Genomic DNA, 21,293 nt, shown 5'->3' with positions numbered 1-21,293 from the left:
ACCTTGTAACATTTCATAAAACTAATCACTCCCTGCCCCCTCAAAGTTCATCTTTAGAAAACAATGAGTAAGGTAGAAGGACCAATCTAGAGAATTCTAACACTGGAGTCCATAAGTGCTTATTTAGGCTCTGGGGAATAGTTTATACTTGGAAGTGGCTTAGAAAAATTTTAACTGTTATTGTACAGATTTTTCTTACAAGCCAGATATATCTATGATGTTAAGGATTGTTATATGTGCTCTCTGATTCCTCAAACCAGGTCTTTTAGAATGCCTGGATTTACTATCTTGTGTTTAACAGATCACTTAATTTTAAAGGATAGCAATTGTAGAGAGTAGTAGAACTTCAGCTTGTTAGATTGTCGAGCTTAATGTGAAGACTTTGGCAGGAATCTAGACTATGGGGAAGCACCTGTGTTACCAACAAAACCAATTCACTCTCTTACAGGATGTAGGAGAAATGTTCAGCCATGCACACCATAGGTGTGTCTGGTAAAACACTAGCTGAAAAGGACAAGTTGGTTTACAAAGCAGTACTTGAAAGTAAAATTATCTCCATTTGTTAACACATCAGCTGTGGGAGGAAGACTAGTTCTCAGGAAGAAGCAAAAGTCATTCAATGCCAAATTATCAAGTGACTCCTCTCTTGATGTAAAATATCATGCACCTTTACCCAGCCCAGTGGTGTGTGAATTCATAAGACATAAAGCTATTTTTACAACAAACCTCGTGGTTTGGTTTGGTTTTCTTCAAATTGTTATGACTATGTGGCAAGCTAGTAGTATAAACACTTTGGGAAGTCATTAGCCAAGAAAGCAGTAGAAAAATATTTACCCAAAGTTCATTCCTTCACAAAAACTAGGGTTAAAAGCAAAGAACAAGTATTTATAACCACGTTTAAGGTCACTCATTTTTTTTTTTTAAAGACAGGTTACTTCTTTTTTGACGTCATAATGAGGAAACCTCAACTGGTAAATTTTATCAATCTCAGTCTCATTTTTTCCCTCCCTCTTTATTCCTTTGGAAAAACAAAACAAAATATGAAAGCAAAACAGAGGTCTAAAATGAGAGTCAAAACCTAAGTGACTTCAATGGAATTTTTTTCTACCTTACTTTCTGCATCAGAGCTTAGTCCCATTAGTCAAAAGTTCCAAGAGACCCTGACAATCTTTGCTACTTTTCCTCCCACAGCTTTGCCATGAATGATGATGATGATGATATGATGGCTGTTACTAACAACAACAATCATTGTCCCCGCTTACAGGGTACCATTTGTGGGTGCTGTGTTGAGTGCTTGACAAACATTTCCTTCAGGCACAATAAAAACTAAAACAGACAGTGTTTTCTATGTTTTACAAATGAAGAAGCTGAGACTTACAGAAACTAATCTGTTAAAACAACGAATTTTAAAAATAGTAAAAAACAGTTATGGTTTACTGAGTGTCTAAATATGCCAGACACTGTACCAAGAACTTTTCAAGCATTAATTCTCAACAGCCCTGTGAGGAAAGGCATTACCAGCGCCATTTTATACATGAAGAAATGAAGGCTCAGAGAGCTCACACAACAGAACAAAAATCTGAACCTAGATCTTTCTGGTTATAAAAGCCATACCCTTCAAGCTTTCTATCAGTCTTCCAAGGAATAATAATCACTTATTTCCGAGGAGTACAAGCTTTCTAATTGGAATTGGTGAGAGTTTTCAAAAGTAACTGTATGACTATATATGTCTTTTCATGTAGGGAGAAAGATAATGCCAGAGTCAATCACCCCAAAGGAGGGTATATGTAAGAACTCCTCTGTCCTAAAATGTTTCCTTCACCAGTCTGTAACTCATTTCTGAAAGTTTAGCATTAAGAAATAGGTGTTTTTTTTTAGGAGGGTAGAGGGTTGGTTAGGTTTTATCCCATGTTTTGAAAGTAAAGCTCTAGAAGAAGCCGCTGGAATAAAATGATTAGTTGTTTTCCAACATGATGTCCAACTGAGAGATTTGAATATAAGAATGCATGAGAAAGTCCCTTGAATAGAAGTGTAGTGTAGTCCTAGGGGAACATGACCTGGAAAAGGAGACAGGACTGGTGAAAAAGAAGGTGGGAGGCCCTGTAGACAAACCTAAAATAATAGACAATTTGGCTTTGGATAACTTCTGTAAATTGGACAGGTGTAGAAATAGTTTGTTTTTCAAGCAAATGGCAGTGTAATAAATGCTGTTAACTTTTCAACAGTAGAAAAAGTCTTTGTCCTGACTCTGTTGCCATATGAATCAAGGAAATTCAAGGCAAACATGTTGACTTCTGCCCACAGTATAAATTAGTTCTAGCAAATAGCACTATGAGATGGCCTCCTAATATTTTAAAATTCAGTTTCATAAATGTTGTGTGCCTAATGCTGGAATAGAAAGGTCAATAGAATGTGCTTCTTGTTCTTAAGCAGTCTAGTCAATAAAATACCATGTGTTTAGGGCAGTAATAATTTAGAGTGCCATGAGACTACATAAAAGGAAGACATTAAGATTCATCTGCTGTATTTACATGCTCACCTATTTTTTTCATATCTTTAACACCTAGCATTTTCCATATCTCCAAGTCAGCCCCTGAAGTTAGCAGATGCCCAAGGTGGTATATGAGCTAGAAGGAAGAATTGCCACCGAAGTCTTTCTGATTGGAATAGTGATGAGGTGGAGTACAAAGTAATTTGCTTTCAGTAATTGTTTCTATTTCCCTTTTAATATAGAGAATACACATTTGATTTTTATATGCCTACATAGGATTTCGTAATGTTGTCTACTTTGTAAATTACTGGCATTTAAAAAAATAATTTCTTCCTGAAAGACTTTCAGTTTTTGATTCCTTTTTTCTCTTATTCTTCCTCATTCACCCAACTCAATGACCCAGGCTTCCTATATCCCTAGTATATAACATCCCAAAAAGAGACATAGAGAACCAGGTAACTAGAAAAACAAAAACCACCAAAGTTTTTTTGCCAACTACAGTCAGGAGAACATAGGTTTTACTATGCAGGTGATATTTTATACTCACTTTAGTTTAATTTGACCCAATAGTATAGTCATATGGAGAGTAACCATTTTTTTCATTTTAGCATGCCAAGAATCAAGCACTACAAAGTGATGAGTGTAGGAAATAACTACACTATTGAACTGGAAAAACCCGTAAGTAGCTATTTCCTTGTTGCTGAATTTTCTTCTACTTCCTCTCAAACTTACGTTATAGAATACAAAGAAAGGTGGAAAAGCAGACTCCTTGCCTAGGAACATAGTGCTGGCAAAACCCACCAATGTTAAGGAACCCTGGAGGTGGTAGATATCTAGGGTGAGAAGTGAGACTCAAGAGCAGGTGGATGAGGCAGAGTAGGAGACAAATCTTTCCACTTTTCTTTCTCTGCAAATCTTTATCAATATAATTTTTTTCAGGGAGAGAAAAATATATATATATATATATTTTTTGAGGAAGATTAGCCCTGAGCTGACTACTGCCACTCCTCCTCTTTTTGCTGAGGAAGGCTGGCCCTGAGCTAACATCCGTGCCCATCTTCCTCTACTTTATATGTGGGACGCCTACCACAGCATGGTGTGCCAAGTGGTGCCATGTCCGCACCCGGGATCCGAACCGGCAAACCCAGGGCCGACAAAGCAGAATGTGTGCACTTAACTGTTGTGCCACAGGGCCTGCCCGAAAAATATTTTTGTTAAGCATCTGTTTTACAACCTCCAATTTTAAATATTTCAATGTGCTTATTTCTAATGGGAAAAAGATCTGTGAATGCCTAGTCTGCTAATAACCATCATGCAGAAGTTCCAAAATCCCCTTCTTAATAGCAACATAACCGTCAGGAAAATTTTCTTCCTTGTCTACCCCAACTGACTTATCATGGGGCTAATGATATAATATCATAACCAGTAGACACTATGTTAGGCACTGAATTAAGTACTTACATACACCATCTAATTTAATCTTTGTCATTACCCTGAGGTAATGCCTATTATACAGGCGGGAAAACTGGTATTTACACTGGCCTCAACCAATGAGAATGTAGTAATGTGGCCTATGGCCCAGGGTGCTGAAAAAGGGAATACAGCTCTGTAAGCTTAGGCTGAAGTGATGGGAAGATTGGGCCAGCAAAGTGATATGACTCAAATGGAACCATTGGGTCTTGGAGATATTTATGATATCTTCTCTTAAAATTGAGCTCCTAATTCCTCTGCCTCTCCAGGCCCATTGTTTTGCTCAAGTAGAGAAAGGGACTGTATGGTTGAATTTCTTTTGTTTTGGCCATAACCCTTAGAGTGCAGTAGTGGTCTTTGCCAAGAGTAAGGCAGCTGCTGATTCATACACTCCACATGCGTCTTTGCCCTAAATGCTTCCCAGAGCTTCTCAGTTCTCATGTCCATGCCTGACTGGGCTTTTTCAAGAATTCTAATGAAGGAAACAGAGAACTAGATTGCTGAAGGATAATCCAAATAACCAAATGACAGGAAGCAATTGTCAGGGAAGAAGAAAATTCCTCTGCAACTGGTGAATTGGGGCTCATCTATCTGTCATTAGCCCAAACAGTCCCCAGTGTAAGGAAAGCTAACAGTCTGGATTATTCTTTCACCTTTCACACTCCCCAACCCTTCCCTTCAACCAGGTTGTCATTTTGTAAATTCTTTTTCCTCTTCAAGCTTACCAGCGATGTTCAGACTTAACCTGATCTTACTTGTATAAAAATATTGATTTTGGAGGCAGCAACACATTTCAGTTACTCCTAGCCAAATAAATTATCCTGTTACAATGAGATACTAAAATGCTAAATTCTCTGGCTTTAATGGCTCTGAGGTTTCAAGCAGAAGAAACCAACTATGGCTACTTAAGTAAAAATGAATTTAAGAACACAGGAAGCACACAGAATGACTGGAAGGCCAGAAAATCTTCAAGGACTAGGAAGCAGTTACTTGTAGTAAGAACCATCTGATTAGGAATCTGCTATTCTTTCTTGTTCCTCTACTCAAGCTCAAATTTCAAGAAGGGAGCATTTTCTGGACTAACTTGTCACATTCTCATGCAATAACTGGGGAAGAGCAGAGTACTTCATTATTGTCCCTCAAAATGCATCCAATGGGAAAGGGATAATTCCTTAACAGGGAATCAGATATGGTTATAAAGGAGAAATAAAATGCCTGAGTAAGTAAATCTGTGGCCATTCAGTAAGCCACTTAAGTGTGGTATTGACACGATTTTCAGGAGGTCAGAAAATACACAGTATTCTCCATTAAATTTCAGTTGAGCTTTCTCTTACTCCATCAGGTGACTCTGAGCCTTCTCTCATTCTCTCTTTATACAGGTAACACTCCCAAACCTTTTCAGTGTCATTGATTATTTCATGAAGGAGACTCGAGGCAATTTACGACCATTTATATATTCAACTGATGAAACCCTTGGTATGTTCTTCACTTTACTGCTGTATTAAAGAAAGCAAAGAAAAACGAAACAACAACAAAAAACCCTGAGTATGATTTGTAATACCAACCAGGTAGGATGGTAGTTCAGCCTCATTTTGTCACTGACCCTGTGAAAATACGGGAGTACCAATATATCCTGGTGGATATAGTATGGGCTCGTTCTAGAGAAAGAAAAACCCTGAGGCATGTATTGTGACTATTAACTTTATTCCCTCATTCTACTTGGCTTTATAAAACAAGTTCAGAGATAAGAAGAAAACCATATGGATATAGAGTCATGGAAAACAAAAAGTGAATTTAAAGGTGTGGTCTGTCAACAATGTCAGATGCTCCAGACAGATTAAAATGGATGAGGATTGAGGAGAGAGTATGGGAATTGGCCACAAGGCAGTAGATGACTCGAGACAGAGGTCTTATTCCACCATAAAGGCAGAAGTCAAGAGTGCAAGGTAACAAGGAGTGAGTGGGTAGTGAGGAACTACAGATAAAAGTTGTAGTCAGGACTGGCTACAGAATTTGTGGGGCCCTTGTTCATAAATTATTAAGAATTTCAAAACAAGTGATAGCAGACCATTAAACCAAGCATGCCCTGTGCAACTGCACAGTTCACATGACCATGAGGCTGGCCCTGTTCCCAGTCCAGTTTTTGGCAGAGCAGGGCAGGCTGGATGTGATAGTTTCTCTTCATCCTTTGAAACAATCCCTGGTACACATGGTCACATGACAAGTTGTAAGCAGGAGAGATAAAATATCTCCAGCTTATTTAGATTGAGTTGTCAAAACAAGTCCCTGTTCCTACAGATTATGAGGAAAAACAATTTTGGCTATCTGCATCAGGGCATACCTAGAAAGTCTCACTAACTAAAAGAACAGCAAGCTTAAAAGTCCAAGTTTTAAAACATGGCTATAAATCTTGTGATGCCAAATGATTTTTAAAAACCCAGAGTCTGAAGGAACTTTAGAAAATTATCCAGTACAGTGTCTCACTCTGCATAGGAATCACCTGCACACTCAGTATAGAAAACATCTCGAAGACGTGACCATTCAGCTTGTTTGAAAATTTCCAGTGATAGCCATACCCCATTTATTTTTGAGGCAGCCAAGTTCACGTTTGGTCAGCTCTCAAAGAATTATTCCTTAATATAGAGTCCGAAACATTTCTTTCTTTAACTTCTACCTATTAACCCAATGGAAACATTTCTTCCTTTAACTTCTACATATTAACCCAATCTGGCTTTAAAGCAACACAGGCTTTTAAAAAGCCCATCCAATATTTAAAAACAGCCACAATGTCCCCACTTAGTCTCTCTCTGTCATCTATAAACTATTGGTTCCTTCAGCCCTCTCACTCTCATCTTTGACCTTCTCTGTACACTAATTTCTGAACATCCCTCGTAAAATATAACCCACAAGGGATGAACACATTACTATAGATATGGCCAGCCTAATACATTACCTGGGCTTTATGTGGGAAAATACCATCTAATAGAAATCTCTTGGAATGAGCTATTAATATAAGCCTGTTTTTTTTTTTTTTTTTCCAGAGACCAAAGGATTTCCTGTAACATCTCTAAAATGAAAAAAAAATTTAGGGGGGAGGGGAATGCAATATAATTTGTCTCCTCCATGGATGATATTGTGTCAGTTATCTAGTGCTGTGTAACAAACCACTCCCAAAACATGGTGATTAAATCAACAACCATTTTATTTGCTCACAATTCTGTGCCTCATCAATTTAGATTGGATTCAGTTGGGCAGTTCTTCTGCTAGTCTCACTTACATGACTGGGTAGCTTGACTGGGGCTGGATGGTCCAAGTGGGCCTCATTCATACATCAGCTGTTGGTACTCAGCTGGGTCTGGCTGAAGCACTCTCTTCACATGGTCTTTAATCCTTGAGGAGGTTGGCCCAGGATCTCTTACATGAGCTCTCAGAGCAGTTAAGAAGAAAAGGGTAGCTATATGTCTGGTCTAGAAATTCTTAGTGTTGAGGATAAAGTATGGCCCTCTTGGAGCTTTTAGTATAGGAGATGCGGTGAAATGAATAAATAATTCAAAGTGTAAAATGTCTTATGTACAGGAGCTCTACTTCTTTCTTTTAAAAAATTATTTAATTTGCATATACAATAAAGTTCATTCTTTTTAGTATACAGTCCTATGAGTTTTGACAACCACAACCACAATCAAGAAAAAAAGTTCCATCACCTCAAAAAATGTCCTAATGGTCTTCGTTTGTAGTCAACCCTTCTTCTCACCCACAATCCCTGGCAATCACTGATCTTTTTTCCATTCCTATAGTTTTGCATTTTCCAGAATGTCATATAAATGGAATCATAGTATGGAACATTTTGAGATTGATTTATTTCACCATAATGTCTAAATTCACACAAGTGTTGTGTGTATTACTAACTTGTTCTTTTTATTGCTGAATAGTATTTCACTGTATGGTGGTACCAGTTTGTTTATCCATCCATCAATTTAAATGTATTAGGTTTGTTTCCACTGTTTGGCAATTATTAAGCTATATAAATATTCAAATACAGAGTTTTGTGTGAACACAGTCTTCATTTCACTTGGGTAAAATATCTAGGAATGAGATTACTTGGTTATATGATAGTGTCTGTCTAACTTTATAAGAAACTTCCAAACTCTTTTCATAAATGGTCCTACCTTTTTGTACCTCTGCCATCAATGTCTTAGAGTTCTAGTTGCATCCTTGGCAGCAGTTGGTATTGTCATTTAAAAAAAAGTTATTCTAATAAGTGTGTAGTGGTATCTCTACACTTATGTGGTTTTAATATGCATTTCCCTAACGATTAATGCTATTGAGTATCTTTTCATGTGCTATTTGCCATTCATATATCTAATATGGTAAAATAATTTTAAATCTTTTGCCCATATTTTTATTGGAGTGTTTGTTTTCTTCTGGTTGAGTTTTGACAGTTCTGTGCATATTCTGAATACAAGTCCTTTGTTAGATATGTGATTTGCAAATATTTTGTTTGTTTTTTCATTCTTTTAGCAGTGTCTTTTGCAGAGCAGAAGTTTTAAATTTTGATGAAGTATAAATTGTTAATTTTCACTCCTATAGATTGTACTTTTGGTGTTGTATTTGAGAATTCTTCGCCCAATCCAAGAGCACAATTGTTTTTCCTGTTTTCTTCTAGAAGTGTTATAGTTTTATGTTTTACATTTAGGTCTATAATCTATTTGGAATGAATTTTTGTTTAAGGTGTGAAGAATGGGTCAAGGTTTATTTTGTTTACATTTAGGTATGTAATTGTTCTAGCACCATTTGTCAAAAAAAGATCATCTTTTTTTCATTAAATAGCCTCTGCACCTTTGTAAAAAATCAATTGATCATATTTTTATGGGTCAATTTCTATTGATCTTCCTATTTTTTGCCAATACCATGCTATCTTGATGACTGTAGCTTGACAGTAACTCTTGAAATCAGGAGGTATAAGTCCAACTTTGTTGTTCTTTTCAAAATTGTTTGGACTAGTGTAGTTTCTTTGCCTTTCAGTATAAGTTTTAGAATCAGTTGCTTGTTATCTACAGAAAAATTCTCCTGGGTTTTGATTTGGACTTTGTTGAATCAGTAGATCAGTTCAGGGAGAACTGACATCTTGAGTCTTCCAATTGAGGACTAAGTATATCCCTCCATTTATTTAGGTTGTTTTTGATTTCTTTTACAGTGCTTTGTAGTTTACAGCATATAGATCCTGCATATATTTTGTTAGATTAATACCTAAATATTTATTTTTTGATGCTATTATAAATGATACTGTTTAAATTTTTGAACTCCAGGTGTTTGGTAATATACAGGAATACAATTTTTGTATCTTGATCTTGTATTCCAAGACTTTGCTAAATTCACTTATTCATTTCTAAAAGCTTATTTTTTGCAGATCTCCTGGTATTTTCTATGTAGAAATAATGCTGCGAATAGATGCAGTTTCCATTTATGTTTTCCAATCTGCATAGATTTATTTTTCCTGTGTTATTGCACTGGCTAGGATGTCCAGAACAATGATGAAAAGAAATGATGAGAGTGGACATCCTTGCCTTGCTCCCAGTTCTAAAGGAAAACATTCCATCTTTCACTAATAACTATGATGTTGGCTGTAGGTTTTTTTTTTTTTTTAAATGCCCTTTATAAGATTGAGGAAGTTCCCTTTAATTCCTAGTTTCCTGAGAGGTGTTTTGTTTTTTAGCCATGAATGGATGTTGAATTTTCTGCATCTATTGAGATGATCACATGATTTTTCCTTTTATTTGGTTAATACAGTAAATCAATTGTTTGATTTTTCCACTTTTGAACCAGCCTTGCATATACCCACTTGGTCATAATGTATTATGTTTTTTTTTAAATAATTATTTTGTCTAGTTTTGGTATTAATGTAATGCTGGCATTAAAAAATGAGCTGGGAAGTATTCCCTCTTCTTCTTTAGTCTGAAAAGTGTGTGTAGAATTGGTATTATTTCTTGCTTAAATATTTGGTACAATTCTACAATGAGCCTTATGAGTCTGAAGATTTCTTTGCTGAAAGGTTTTTAACTATGAATTCAACTTCTTTAATAGATGTAGGACAATTCAGATTATCTATTTTTTGAGTGAATTTTGGTAGTGTCTTTTAAGGAATTGGTTCATTTTTCTAAGTCTTTGAATTAGTCTGGCTCAGGGCCTGGCAGAGTAGAAGCTGATGGATGTTGGTAGAATAAAGGCCTAAGCATGGCATTGGGGAAGGAAAAAGCAACTCTCCCTGCTTCCTAGAGGAAAACTGTCACTTTCAGAAGAACAAAAGAACCATCTCAAGTAACAGAAGCCCTGGTCACCATATACTTACCACGTGCTGGGCACTGTGTGTAGTGCCAGGATTACACAAATTGTCTCATTTTATTTCTCCCAACAATTTTACGAGGAAGGTATGATTATTATGCCCATTTTTATGAGCAAGGAAAGCAACACTTAAGTAGTTTTCACGCATGGCTAAAGAAGTTAAGACAGAAACACAGCTAATAAGTGAAGCTGGAATCCAAACCCATGTTTATGTCTAAAACCTTTTTTTAAAACCTCAGTATTTCTACATCTCCGGTGATAGATATTCATATATAGGTACTCATATTCTCTGTCTTTCTGTTCCCTTACTCCATCCTTTCCTGTTTCTGTGGGTTAGGGGTCTGGGCTTGGTTTAGCTGGGTCTTCTGCTAAGTCGCAGTCAAGGCGTTGGCTAAGGCTAGGTTATCTGAGACTTGATTGAGGAAGGATCCACTTCAAAACTCACTCAGGTTGTTTGGAGAATTCATTTCCTTGCCGTTCTAGGATTCATAGCAGCTGGCTTCTTCAAAGATAGCAATGAAGGGTAGCTGAAGGGAGTGACGGCAGAAGGGAGGAGGGACTAGAAAGCAAATCTGATAGCAAGATAGAGTTTTACATAACATAACATAATCATGGGAATGACCTTTGTCATATAATGTAACATAACCATGGTATTGACATCCCACCACCTTTGCCATATTTTATTGGTTAGAAGTAAGTTACAGGTCCAAACCACTCTCAAGATACAGGGTTTACACAATGTATGAATACCAGGAAATGGGAATCATGTGGGTTACCTTAGTCTGTGCACTACAAGGTGCACATGCTTTTAAGATTATGTCTTTTTGGTAGATTAACTCCTTTATAATTATGTAACTTTCCCTGACTTGATGTGTACTTTTTTCTGATATTAATAAAACCACCCCAACTTTTTTTTAGTGTTCTCATCGTTTGTTATTCTATTTAAAGTAGGTTTCTTAGAGGCTACATATATTTGTCTTGCTCTTTTTAAAAAAATCTAACCTGAAAATTTCTGACTTTAAATTGTTTAGACTATTTAAATTTAATGTTTTTTTTATATGGTTGGATTTATGTCCAATATTTTATTGTTTTCTGTTTGTCACTTCTGTTTTTCCTGTGTTCCCCCAACCTCAATCCTGCTCTTTTCAATAATCTGAATGCTTTTTAGTATTCCATTTTATTTACTGACTTTTTGGCTATGCTTATATTATTATTTACAGCTGTTGCTCTGGAAATTACAATATACATACCTAACTCTTCTCAATCTATGTAGAGTTAATAATTTTGCTATTTCAAAGAAAACGTAGACTTACAACCATATACGTCCCTTTACTCTCTCCTCAAGTTGTCATATGTATTACATCTACATAACAGTGGAAACCCCAACAAATGTTATAATTTTTGCTTTCAATAGTTACAATTATATTGAAGAATTTGAGAAAAGTAGTCTATTATTACCCAGATATTTCCCATTCCTGTTGTTTTTCCTTCTTCCTGTGGTATCATTTCCCTTCAACTTGAAGAAGTTCTACTGAGCCCACCCAGTGGATCTTTTATTTCAGAAATTTTTTCATTTTGAAAATTTCTGCTTGGTTTTTATAGTTTTTCTTTCTTTCTTGAGAACAGCTATCCTTCCACTTGTTTCAAGTGTTTATCACCACTTCATGGAGCTTAGTTCTTCAAAGGCTTCGATAATTTCAATATCTTGGTTATCTCAGTGTTGGCATTTGTTGTCTTTTTCCTTGAGAATTGGTCACCTTTTTCTGGTTTTTTATCTATCAAGTAATTTTAAATCATATCTTGGACATTTTGAATACTATGTCATGAGCCTCTGGGTCCTCCTAAAATTCTCTGGAGCTCTTTTTTTCTTTTTTAAAGCAGGCAATCATTCTGAATAGATTGAACCAGTTCTGACTTACTTTCTGTGGGAAGGGGTTCCAACATCAGCTCAGTTTTCAAAGCCTTTGTTGTGTTGCTTTGGACAAGTATATCTCAGGGATTAAGCTGGGGTTAAGGTAGTGGTTTATATCTCAGTTTAGTTCTCAAACCCTTCGCTGTTTTGTATGTTTTGTGCATGCGCAGCTCAGGGGTGAGCCTGGAACACATGTCACTTCATACACAGAACTAGGGGATGCTCTTTTCCAGCTCTCTCACCTCTCCAGGATTTCCCCCTGACTCTGCAGCTATCAAAGTTCCTGTTTCTCGGTCTTCTAGGTGGAAAGATGGGGCTTCTTAAGAGTTGTAGCCACCTGTGCCACCACTGTACTTCTGTGAGACTGGGGCTGCCCTTGGGGCAAAAGATGTTAAGAGAAAAGAAAAAGAAAAAACAGGAATTCTAGCCTTCTTCCCCCACAACCCCCTATTCTTCAGACCACAGGGCCCACTTTTCCTGGTTTCTCTGACAGGAGGATGAGTTTTCTCCTGGAGTTTTAGGTGCTCAAGCTGTCACTGCTACAGTGCAGCACCTTGACTGGGGTGAACCTCATAGCAGGTCCAGAAGAGAAAAAAATAAGACAAAGGAAAGAAATAACCAAAAATGGGCTGTTCATGTAAAATGTTAATACTTTCAGAAATACACAACCAGATTACTATTGCTCTGGTGGCTAGACTAGTTCAGTTTGCTTTGTGATCAGGAACAAGTTACTTGACCTCCCTACAGTTCAGATTCCCTTGTTATAAGGATTATGAAATAACATATAAACAGAAGGAATTAGAGGGGCACATGGAGAGAGACTTCAAATAATCTATCTTCTCTTTTCTTTCAAAAGCATAAAGATGATGGAAGAGTAAACTAGAAGAGTAAATGAGAGTAGAAACAGGACTGTATAAGAAAAACTACAAAAAGGTCAAAACCCATCTTGACAAATAGTGGTGAAGTTTTAAGGAAACTTTGGGGAACTCTACAATTGTTTCAGGAGTTTGGCCTTATAGCTAATTGGGGCACATTGGGAATGCTAGAACCCTTAGCTTTAATTTGCCTTAAGTTTGGAAATGGGAATTGTAGAGCACCTAAGGATTAAAATCCGGAGACTTGGAGAAAGTTATTTCCAGCAAAATACTACCAAAAAGAAAATGAGGTTTTCTCTGATCCTTGTTAACCCATGTCAGCATTCAGCTTTTGAGAGATGACACCAGAAGGCAAGAACAATGATGGAATCAGAATGGTCAAAGATATTTCCTCAATTTATTTTTCCCAACTTCAGAAATTAGAAGTTTAGACTAAAAGTCACTTTAAAATATGGTAGAGTAGGTAACTGATATTAAGCTAGCCAGGAAAAAAAAAGTTCCTAGAGAAAAATTTATTAGGAAGTTAGAAGTCAATAAAATAAAAATTAAAAAAGCATCCAAATATTCAGTATTTAATTAACTAAATTTATTAAATACACCACCAATGTTCCAACTACAAGCAGGAAAATCAGTTCACATTGAAATAAGAAACTGCCCTGTTCCTTGATATTGGCTTTTTATTTAATCAAGCTTCTCCACCCACAATTTCTAGGCCAAGAACCCAACACAGAAGAGAGAGGAGAGAGGTTGAGGAAAAATCTACATATTGCATGAACCAAAATGGGAAACCTAGCTTCATGTGTCTTGGTAACTTTTCAAAAGGAAGATCTTACTTTTAAAGAAAATTACCTTGATTTTCCTGATCCTGATTACCAAGTCACTTACCTGGACACCAGAATTAAACACTGTAGCATACAATTTCACTATCTTGTCAGAATGAAACCAACTCACCAGTAAACTATAAAATATAGCTGTGAAGGTAACTCAGAGATATACGCATTCCCAAGCATTGATATAAGTTGAAAACATATGATCCATTCCAAATGTTTTTATTTCCCTATGCTTCAATTAAATACATTTCCCCTCTATACAGTTTCCACAGCAGATTTTCTAGTTCTCCTAAATTCTAGCAATTCCAGAAAACCTCACTAGGTTTTGTTGAAATCTGATTTATCAAATTTAAGTCATTCTAACTATCTAGCTAGAAACCAGAGACATGAAATGTACTAGGAGAAGCCCTTTCCCAATGGAAATATTCCACGTTACATTTTTGTTACTAGAAATAAATGAAATTTATTAATTTCCATGTTTTTCCCTGACGTTAACTTTTTGTTAACTCTAAATCAACCCATACCCCCTTTTGTAAAAGCCTTAATGGTAAGGATGGTAAAAGGCTATGTAATCATCCATTTCAAAAGTATAACAGTGAGACTGACTATAATCACTCAGAATCCTTTAAAAATACTGATTTCTCAACCCCACGCTAGATCTACTGAATCAAAATCTCAGGGATATTTTTTTAATAAATTTTTTTCTTGAAAAACAAGCTTCTAAATTGATTTTGATGGTCATTCAATTTGGGAATCACTTGTGCAATCAACTAAGAATCAAAAGATATGGCTTATATTCTACTCCTGGTTCTAATTATTTGGACGTTTGGCTTCTTTGGTGTCCTCATCTGAAAAAACGAAGGGGTTAGAATGGATTTCTAAGGTCCTCTTACCTCCAACATCTTATACAGATGTGTCTTTACGAGAAAAGGAGATTAGGACGCAAGCACAGAGGAAAGACCATGCATGACAGAGGGAGAAGATGACCATCTGTAAGCAAACAGGAAGAAATGAACCTTGCTGACACCTTGATCTTGGACTTTTAGCCTCCAGAACTGAGAAAATAAATTTCTGTTGTTTAAGCCACTGAGTCTGCGGTATTTGTTATGGCAGTCCTAGCAAACTAACTCAATGAGTTATCTGGGATGCCTGAAAATATGCAGAATCCTAAGCCTCCTTCAGATTTACTAATTTCTGGAGTTGGTCCAGAAATCTGCCCTTTTATCACACACCACAATCAAATTTGTTATAATGAAGTCTGCAAACTTCTTTAAAATCTGTGATATCAACTGTATTAACTGATGCAAAGATCTCAAAAGATCTATCTACCTACCTACCTACCTACCTACCTACCTATCATCTGTCTGTCTAATCTCTTATTCTCAAAGACCTTAAAATTAAGTTAGTCCAAATATAGTTAAGGAACAAGAGACTAAAGAGCTCCAATTTGCTACCATCTCAAAAGGTTAAGAGTGAATTCTTGCATTCTATAAGAAAATACAGTCCTTAATACCGAAAGCTTCAACAAAATGGACCCCTAAAGATGGTGAGGCACGTGGTTGACTGCAATGAAGTGAGAAGGAATGGACAAGGGAGCTAGAAATCAAAGGCGAGGGCCTGATCAAGGTGGAGAGTCTAACAGGAGACAAGCAACACATTTAGTTGGGAAAAAGAGTCACAAAAACTGCAGAAATTGAAATTGGGAGACAAAGACCATAAAATGGCCCTCAGAGTTTAAATAATAAATATTAGAAAATATCTGCATGGGATAGGAAACTACAAAAAGTGACCCAGCAGCTTTAAAAAAGAGAACCAAACAGAACTTCTGGGACTGAAAAATACAACCAAAATTAAAAACAAAATGGATGGATATAATAGTAAGTACATACTTAACAGATAAAAAGAAGTACACTAGAATATGAGTGAGAAGAAATTACATAGAATAAAGCATAAGACAAAAACAATTGGAAAATACAGAAGAGAGGGTGATAAACAGGGAGGGCAGAGTAAGTCTGCCATGTTCAATGAGAGTCACCATAGAAGAGAATGGCGGGGAGCGGGGAACATGTGAAGGAATAAGATCTGAGACTTTCTCAGAACTAACAAAAGATATAAATCTACATTCAAAGAGCTGAACAAATCCCAAACAGGATTAATAAAAAGAAATCCATACCCAGGATTATTTATTTAACACAGACTAATTATTTAACACATAATAATTAAACTGCATAAAATGAAAGCATGTAAACAGATTTCTTTTTAAAGATGCAATATTTAGCCTGACAGCTGACTCAACAGCAACAGCAGAAGTCATAAGAGAGCAGAAAAGCATCTCCAATGTGCTGAAAGATAATAAAGACCAAATTAGAATTTTACATTTGGCAAAATGTATTTGCAGACAAAGAAATCATGAGCAAGTATGCCACCAGTGGACTCTCACAAAATGAACTTCTAAAGGAAATATTTCAGGTAGGAAGAAATTTATTCCAGATGGTAAGCCTGAGAAACAAAAAAGAACAAAAAAGCAATGAAAGTGATATGCTTGTGAATAAATACAAACATAGACTATCTAGACAAAGTAATAAAGTCTTGCAAAATTAAGACATTAAACTACATGACAACAGAATTGAATACATAACAGAAATAAAATATATGACCACAGTATGCAAGTTGGGAATTAGAGTTGTACCAGTGATCTGCATAATAAATAATCCCCAAACTTATTTGCATAAACAATCCATGTTGATGGACTCTGTGGGTCAGGAATTTGGTAGAACACAGCAGGGAAGGTTTGTCTCTACTCCATTAAGCCTGGGGCCTAGAATCATCTGGAAGCTTGCTTACTCACATGTCGTCTGACACCTGACGCTGGCTGTAGGTTAGGGGCCTCATTTTCTCTGCATGTGGGGTAGTTTAGGCTTCCTCAAAACATGATGTCTGGATTCCAAGGATGAGCTTTCCAAGAAGGAAAGATCAAGCAAGAGAGAGTGAGAGACAGCCAAGTGGAAGCCTTTTATGACCTAACCTTAGAAGTCATACAGAGTTACATATGCTGTACTCTGTTACATTAGTTGAGGCATTCATAAATCCTTGTTTAGGTTCAAGGGGAGCAGAAACAGATTCTGTCTCTTGATGGGTTTGGGGGATAGGTGATAAGCTTCTAGAATAGTATCTGTGATTGGAAATGTTGTGGCCATTTTTGGAAACTATAATCTGCCAAAAGATAAAGATAATGATTAACTTTAGTCTAACTTTACCTGAATATGGCATGTTGTAATAAAGGGTAATCATCAAAGGATGAAAGTTATTAAACTAGTAAAGAAAAATAAAATGTGTACAGCTCAGGAAAAGAGAGACCATATCATTTATATTAAGAAAGAATTTAACATAAGGAATTGGTTAAACAGGTTTTAGGAGAACTGATAATGTCACCAAGGGACACGACATTTAAGGGAAAAGGGTGGGATTACTAGAACCTGGAAGCCTAGAAGAGATACTCTGCAGATTGCCGGAGAAAAACTAGAGCATGGGAACTAACCACAACTACTGGGAGAAAAGCCATTGCTGAGGTGATGCTGACAATATCAGGAAGCAAATGGGAAGAGTAAAAGTCTCTTCTCCCTACCTCCAGCATTCCAGTTTCCTTTAGTGCCCCCTATTTGTGTAACCTAAAGGAAGCCAGATGGCAAATGAGAAATGTAGTTTGCAAAGTTCCAGAATATAGAAGGGTGTCTAGAGTTGAGAGACAATCAGTTAATAATCGGCATAAACGGATTTAAAAAATTAAATAAATGAAAATTTTAAAAAGGTAAGAAAATAGAAGAAAAGGAATCATAAAACAAGCTAGAGGAAAAACAAAACCCCACCCCCTAAGATGGCAGAAATAAATCTAAATATATCAATAATTACATTAAATGTAAATAGATTAAGTGTTCCAGTTAAAAGACAAAGATCATCAAACTGGATTTAAAAAACCCCAAAACCCAAACTCTATGCTGGAAGTTAAGAAACATTTTCCTAAAAGACCCAAGAGTTGAAGAGGAACTCCTAATGAAAAACAAAATATTTTAACTAAATATTAACCATGCAATATATTGAGACTGGTAGCATATGCTACAACACAGTAGAGTATAATGTAATGTAATTACTTTACAGTAATATAGAGATATTTATAACTTTTAAATGCATATGTTGGAAGACAGGCTGAAAATGAAGTTAGAAATAAGAACAGTAAAATATACCAAAGAAAACAGAAAAAAGTAATAATGATAAGAACAGAAATTAATGGAATAGAGAATAAACATACAATAGAGAGGATTAACAAAACGAAAATTTAGATCTTAAAAAAGACTAAACGTGGTCCCTATTTGAAGATTATGTAGGATACTGAAAACTGAAAAAAAATTTACAAGAATCATTAGAGTTTAGTAAGTTTCCAGATATAGAAGCAATACAAAGAAATCAATTATATTTTACACATAATCAACAGTTAGGAAATAAAGTCGGCTAGGTAAGTTTAGTTTAACATTCTTACTTGAGAATATTTAGAAAAGGTGGACAAAATATATTTCAAAAAATGATCACTAATTGGATTATTAGTGAATAACGGTTAGGCTAATATCTGAGAGCTAGAATAGAAACAGAAAATTCATAAAGGTGAATCTTTCATTTGGGACCCTACTGGTGCCCTGGGAGCCTTGGCAGATTTGTAAGGGGCCACTGAGAAGCTGAGCAGAGCTAAGGCACTAGGGATTCAAAACTAGTCCAGTGCCAGCCAAGAGGTGGGGGTCTTGGTAATCCCAACCCACTCTGAGGAACCTGAAGGGCAGTAGGAATAAGGGGTAACAGGAACTAAGAGCACTAGTACAATCTACAGTTCAGCTCTGCATCACATGGATGACTCAGAAAATCTAAGTCTCTGAAATTGGGTCAAAATGATCCTGAATTACTAGTGCCCAAGTGACTGGCAGAGCATATTAAAAAACTCTGTGGAGGATGAAAATATCATGCTGGCCATCAAATTATTTCTACAAGCAATTTTTCAAATATAATATTAGCATACAATTAAAGATAACCAGACATACAAGGATATAATAAGATAAGAAGAATGAGGATTAGAAGAAACAAACAAACAAAAAAACAGACTCACAGGAGAGTTTCAGATTTGGGAATTATTAAAACACAGACTATAAAATAATGCTTTTCATATTCATGCAGATAAAGACTGAAAATTTCAGCAAGACAACTGGAAACTGTGCAAGTGACAGATTTGCATATTTGCAATTAGAAATCTGAGAACTGAAAAACAAAGGGCTAAGAATAACTATGACACTCTTACAGAACAGTAAGTAGGGAGGACTTTTTCTTCCAAATATCAAAAACAATGTATCAGCTACAGTGATGAAGACAGTATATTAGCACAGGGATAGAAAAACAACAAAAAATTCAGAAAGATGTATAGATATATGGATATGATACATGACTCTGGTGGCACTGCAGAAAAGACTTCAATAAACAGTGGTGAAGCAGTTCTCAGCATATCTAAAATTAATTTCTCGCGAATTAAAAACTTAAACGTGAAAGGCAAAACTAACACTTTTAGAAGACGACACAGTCATGTGCCACATAATGATGTTTTGGTCAATGGTGAACTGAACATATGACTGTGGTCCCATAGATTAGTACCATAAAGAGTATGTGTGTAGTAGGTTATACCATCTAGGTTTGTGTAAGTACTGTAGGGGAGAAAAATTTGCTTCTACCCTTCTAGGTTCTTCTGGCTAGTCTAAGAATTACATTGACAGGAGATGGATTAACAGGAGAAAAACAAAGTTTAGTAATACATACACATGGGAGAAACCCAGGAAAACTGTGTAACTAGCCAAAACGGTCAAAGCCTTTACCTTAAATATCACCTTCAGTTAAAGATAAAAGATGTTGGGGTTGGGGAAAGAGTCAGGGACTTCAAAGGGAAGGAAGGCAATCCAAACATAGGAGAATAGGAGCAAATGTTTGGAAAACAAGTGTTTGGCCACACAGAAACAGGAGACAGAGAGGAGCCCAACAAACAGGCTCTTCGAGGTTCTTCCCTGTCTACTACCCAGTTCACGTAATGCTAAGGTGATAGCTCACTTGATGAGACAGTTTTTTTAATCTGAAATCTTTTAAGCCGTTAGGGGAGAAACAAGAAAAACTCTCTTTGAGTCTTTTGTTTCTTAAAAATAATCAGCCTAAAATAATCCTCATGTTAAAGAGACACATTTTGAGGTGGCAAATTTTCTTCCTCTTCAGAACACTCTATGATGTTCACACAACTATAGACATGTTTCTCAGAACGTACTCCTGTTGTTAATGGACACATGACTGTATGGAGGAGTATCTGCATGACCTTTGGTAGAGAACAATTTTTTAAACAACTTACAAAAAACTCTTAATTTAAAATAAAAGATTGAGACTTCTCAGTACTTAACCATTAACAAATTCTGTTTATCAAAGAACATCATAAAGACAGGGAAGCCAGAGTGGGAGAAGATATTTGCAACTATATAGCTAACAAAGAATAGGTTTTATAAAGATCTTTTTATGAATAATGAGAAAAAAGACCATCAGCACAACAGAAAAATGGGCAAAAGTTGAAAAAACACTTTACAAAAAAGAAAATCAAGGTGACCAACAAACTTAGGAAAAGGTGCTCAACTTCACTGGTAATTAGGGAAATGCAGAGTAAAACTTCAATGAGACACAACTGTATTATCCACCGGTTTAGCAAAATTTTTAAAAATCTGTTAACACTAGTGTTGAGCAAGATGTGGAGAAACAGGAACCTCTATTGCTCAGGCAATCTTTGTTATTATCTATAAGATTTAAGATGTGAATACCCTATGACCAACCAATTCCACTCTTAGGTATACACCTTATTTGCATTAGGAGACAAGTACAATAATGTTATCGTGGAATTGTGATTGCCTCAAACTAAAAATATCACAATTGTCCACAATCAATAAAATGAATAAATAATTTGTGGTATATTAATGCAAAGGCAAATCATACAACAATGATGATGGAAAACAGCTATGGACAACAACATGGATGAATCCCACACGTAATGAAAGCAGCAGCCACAAAAGAATGCAATATGATTTGACTTACATAAAGTTCAAAAACTCTTAAAAGTAAACTGTATGGTTTAGGTACATACATAGATGGTAACACTATAAATAAAACCAAAGACATAATTATCACAAAAGCTAGTGTAGTGGTAATTGCCAGAGGGTATATGTAGGGAAGCTGCTTGTAACTGGGAAGGGACTACAAGGGGAGTTTCTGGGCTGCTGTCAATGTTCTGTTGATTTGAGAGCTGGTTATACAAGTAGTCA

At 36.1% G+C, this 21,293-nt stretch overlaps 1 protein-coding gene and 1 long non-coding RNA gene across 5 annotated transcripts in view; one reads left to right on the top strand and one right to left on the bottom strand.

Moving 5' to 3' along the window:
• STAP1 (signal transducing adaptor family member 1) overlaps window positions 1–13,992 on the top strand; it is a 39,435-nt gene extending 25,443 nt beyond the window's left edge. For 3 of the 4 annotated variants that reach the window (XM_008540341.2, XM_070612804.1, XM_008540342.2), the window contains 3 exons: window positions 3,100–3,169; window positions 5,341–5,437; window positions 7,003–7,999. In XM_008540341.2, the coding sequence (XP_008538563.1) occupies window positions 3,100–3,169; window positions 5,341–5,437; window positions 7,003–7,037 (202 nt within the window). In that variant the 3' untranslated portion in view covers window positions 7,038–7,999. Of the gene's footprint in view, window positions 1–3,099; window positions 3,170–5,340; window positions 5,438–7,002; window positions 8,000–13,799 lie in introns of those variants that run through there. The other variant, XM_008540343.2, reaches the window with a different exon arrangement.
• A 2,388-nt stretch (window positions 13,993–16,380) lies between these two features.
• On the bottom strand, window positions 16,381–16,873 carry LOC139082306 (uncharacterized). Its single transcript, XR_011538178.1, has 2 exons — window positions 16,766–16,873; window positions 16,381–16,416 (listed from the first exon to the last, which is right to left on the bottom strand). It is a non-coding gene; the product is annotated as an uncharacterized lncRNA (long non-coding RNA).
• Between the last annotated feature and the right edge of the window lie 4,420 nt (window positions 16,874–21,293).

Source organism: Equus przewalskii, chromosome 3 (assembly GCF_037783145.1).
Source record: "Equus przewalskii isolate Varuska chromosome 3, EquPr2, whole genome shotgun sequence".
NCBI classification, from domain to species: Eukaryota; Metazoa; Chordata; class Mammalia; order Perissodactyla; family Equidae; genus Equus; species Equus przewalskii.
The sequence above is the reverse complement of the archived record's forward strand: the minus strand, read 5'-3'. Positions and strand labels throughout refer to the sequence as shown.